Consider the following 4081-nt stretch of genomic DNA (forward strand, 5'->3'; position numbering starts at 1 on the left):
GACTACAGAAAGAGGATATAGGTGGAGAACGGAAATCACAAGGTGTTCCATATATAAGACAGTAATACATGAGACCAGAACATGGGTATACCAAAAGGGGTTTATTGAAATAATGTTGTTCGTATGATTAATCAAATTAAAATATATTAAATACTCATATAGAAATAACAAATATTATTAACCAAAATAAATAAAAAAATCCTAAAATACACAGACAACAAAGTTAATGTTACTGATATCTACTGTATATCTGTTGGCATTTCCTTCGCCATGGCAATGCGATGCCTCAATTTCACTTTTATTAAACATAGTTGTTGATTTGTTACTGATTTGTTTCATATGTTCCAGCCAACTAGACAAAATGAATATATAGGATATATGTATTAGGACTATATATGTATAGGACTGATTAACGTTGAATTCCCCACAAAGGAATTGATCAAAATCAATAACTGACCCACTTCCTTGACAGTAGGAAGTGGGAAATACTGAGTTCCAACGCAGGATAACTCCTCCCTTTGATTGATCATCCCCTACTCTTCTGCTCTCGTGCCAGCTGACACAATCCACACAATGGCAGGCAGGCCATGACCACCCAGTCATCACACACAGAACCCTGAGGAGAAGCAGAAATATTTTCACTGGTGAGCAAGCCTGTCAATTTGGCACAATATGGGGTAATGCAAAACAAAATGATGAAAGCACAGAGAGATTTGATTCAATGTATAGCAATATTATAGTATGATTTAATTTAATTGTAATGCTATGGATAGTTCACCACAAAATGACCTTTTCTATCGATTACTCATCCCATGGAAACTTGAATTTACAGATATTCTTTTGTTTTTGTTGTTCCTAAGCCAATAATGTGTGGAGATTCTTTATGTCTCCATAGGGAACCACTGCTGGTCATCAAATGATTGGCTTGGGAATGTGAAAAAAAAAACTAAAAGGTATCCATGAATTCAAGTCTCCATGGGGTGAGTAATCGATAAAAAAAAAGTCTTTCTATGGGTGAACTATCCCTTTAAGTAATGTATATAAAAAAGTGAAATAGAAATCAAAGGCATTTTACAAAGATCCTAGCTCCCAAGGGGGAAAAAAAGAATCACAATCGTACAAGAATATGTAATGGCATCAAAATAATTATCACTGCCAAAACCTGTCATACATTAATTCAAACTGGTTAATTGGCAATCAGTCATCTTTCATTGATGCCCATATAAGGAAAAGCCTAAAGTGTGCATACAGGGTGGGGTTTCCTATTCTGGAGTATGAAGTAAAAAAGCTAAGTGGCTTCTATATGAATGTGGTCTATTGCGTTTGTTGGAGCGCCCGCCCAAACTAGAGGCCTCTGCGTCAGTGAGTGATTGATAGACCTGTATGCCAGAGATAAACAAACTATTTCAGCAATGACTCAGAAATGCAGGAGGGAGAAATCAGCCCTCAGGAATATAGATCCATGATTAACCAAGTGTAGTATTCATTCATGAATGGGCAATTACTTGTTTGGCAACTGATAATGCAAACAACATGCTTTGGGCAGAAAAATGTTTAAAAGTGAACATTTACTTGGCTCAGACACTGTACATATCTCCCACACGGCCACAACCCAAGTATGGGTTCCAACCCATTGTTTGCTCTTTGACACGCCACATTTCAGTAAATATTGATTAAGGATTATTGGGCATGTGTATTATTTTATTTATACACATTTATCCCAAACTGAATATTATTTCATGGCATTCAAATCTTCATAATCTGCATCAGTGTCATTATAGTCACCTTTAGCTATTACATTTCATTAATGGAGGAGCTCACTCACGTTGATTCGGTATCTATGGCGGATGCTTGTCCTCAGAGCAATCATGGCCCCAGGAAGGAAGGGAACACAGCAGCTGTCGCCATTGTCCTGAGCCACTTTGCAGGCCAGGATACAGGGAACAAATGATGCACAGAGACCTGGGCAGGAGAGGCAAAAAGTTATTTCATTGGATTCAAGACACAGGGTTATTGCTTACCCACACACACTTGTGTCATGTGTAAATGGGCTCACACATCATACTTCATAGTTCATACACAAATTATTGAACACATACAGATGCCGCAGTCTTCACAGCAGTCGCACACATTCGAACTCCAGTCTGATGAGCCAGATGATACACTGTAGCTTGTGACAGAGACCTGAGGCTGTGAGTTGATCGCGTTTGCCTGGAATGCCATGGCTATGAACAGATGAGGATGGAGGAACAAACATAAAAGTGTTTATGAATGAAGCATGAGTGAGAGAAAGGAGATTTGATGACGAGGTACAAGGATTAGGCTTTTAGTTAAAAAATACACAACCCACTACACACAAGTTGAGTTAAGTTATTGTTAGAGATTAACATTATTGTTTTCCCCAGATTTCTTACCTGCGGACGTTAGACTTTTGGTTCCAAAAGCTGGTAAGATGTTTTCTGAAAATCTGCAAATGGGAGTGCACGGCCCCAGTGTTCCGCTCTTATACCCAGTGTGACATCATAGGGATACTGGTGCATTGTTTTCCTCTGCTGTTATGGTGCGCCGAGCATTTTCAATATCCGCCTGTCCATTTGGGGCCATATGAATGCCTTGTACTGGCAAAAGTCAAATGTTTGAGTTTGGGGCGTACTAGGCGTAGGGGCCTTTTCAGATCTTTCAAAAGAGTGCACACCTACCATGACGTGGTGCTGTTATCGCCAGAGTGGACAAGAACAAAGTCGGCATGTTGTGCATTATTTGTGCAACCTTGTGCTTATTAGGCTTCACCCTTAGGTGTAGGGTGGGTGTGTGTGTAATGTGTATGCAGACCTAATGTATGGAAGTAGGCAAATAAGTATTATGTGCAAGGAGCATAAAGCATGTGAACTGCCTAATAGGGATCGGAACCCTCTTATAACCCTCTATATGAGTATGTCATTGTACTCAACCTCGTAGGTGGATCCCTTACTGGTTTTACGAGCATCTATGAATTTATTTGCTTTAAGAATGTTTACAACATTTACCACATCACAAAATGAACTGTCCCTTATAGTGTGTATAGTTTTACAGAATAAACAAAAGCTACCCAGTGGAAGTATAGGCTGGTCTTTTTGAAACACAAACATTGTATTATGACAAGAAAGGATTCTTACATTTATGTTCACATACTGAGACCCAGATTCTTTAAAATGTCACTATATGACACAGGTGAGGGCCGCCGAACCTCTGGTATATTTGAAAGTGCTGTAAGTCAAAGTATTTTGTTAAAAGGTTAAAGCTCTAGGTATTCTAATAGTAGCCTAATCATGAAGTGTTTGTTCAGTAAAAAGAAAGTCATTTTATCCCTTCAAAGCCTATGTTCCAGTTCCAATTTTGTCTGCTCATTAATTTGTTTAATCACTTCCAGTTTCACTTGTATCGTACTGCATACTGTATACTGACTTCTCTCTCCTCATTGGATAAAGTTGGTATCCTGACCTGAAAATGTATTTTTTCCTAAAGATCTGGAGAGGCGGGGAGACACTGTTACTGAACAAACACTCCATGGCAATTATTACTAGTAAGACGCCTCAGGACTCAGGGCGACAAGCGACCTCGCTCTGTCTTGGCCATCTGGCCAGTGATGTACTGTATATCGGACCAGTTACCCATATATGGAGATCTGTGTACCGTATATGGAGATATGCTGTAAGAGCCCAAACATGCTTACTCAGTTATTCGTTGTATGAAAATCCTATGACGTCTATGACATCTGACATCACATACAATCCCTTTTATGCCCATACATGGAGATGTCTGTAGAACCAGGCACACAGATATGGGCTGTCTTGGCCATATACCGGTATGTATTCTGTTAGTGTGGTATGTGGCCGATGTGGCCTCCATATATGGGCATTCCCATATGAAGTCCTGTTAGATGGTCTTAATATTGATGACATTAGGGAACTCCATATATGGGCATAAATAATAAAAGGGATTATGTTAGTGTGGTTCCCCTGACATCACGGTGAAGTCAGAGCGTGATGTCAGAGCGGCAAACCCATTCTGTTAGAGTGGTTCTCCTGACATCACAGTGACG

At 39.6% G+C, this 4081-nt stretch overlaps 1 protein-coding gene across 1 annotated transcript; it reads right to left on the minus strand.

The window, feature by feature from the left end:
- Positions 1-526: 526 nt before the first annotated feature.
- Positions 527-2223, minus strand: cnfn (cornifelin; the record flags this gene model as incomplete). The annotated part of the gene is made up of 3 exons (XM_080745780.1): positions 527-616; positions 1826-1962; positions 2100-2223. The coding sequence occupies 3 exons, from the start codon at positions 2221-2223 to the stop codon at positions 527-529; spliced, it is 351 nt and encodes a 116-aa protein (XP_080601906.1).
- Between the last annotated feature and the right edge of the window lie 1858 nt (positions 2224-4081).

The sequence above is a fragment of the Nannobrachium achirus genome, assembly GCF_963921795.1.
Source record: "Nannobrachium achirus genome assembly, chromosome: 2".
Lineage (NCBI taxonomy): Eukaryota > Metazoa > Chordata > Actinopteri > Myctophiformes > Myctophidae > Nannobrachium > Nannobrachium achirus.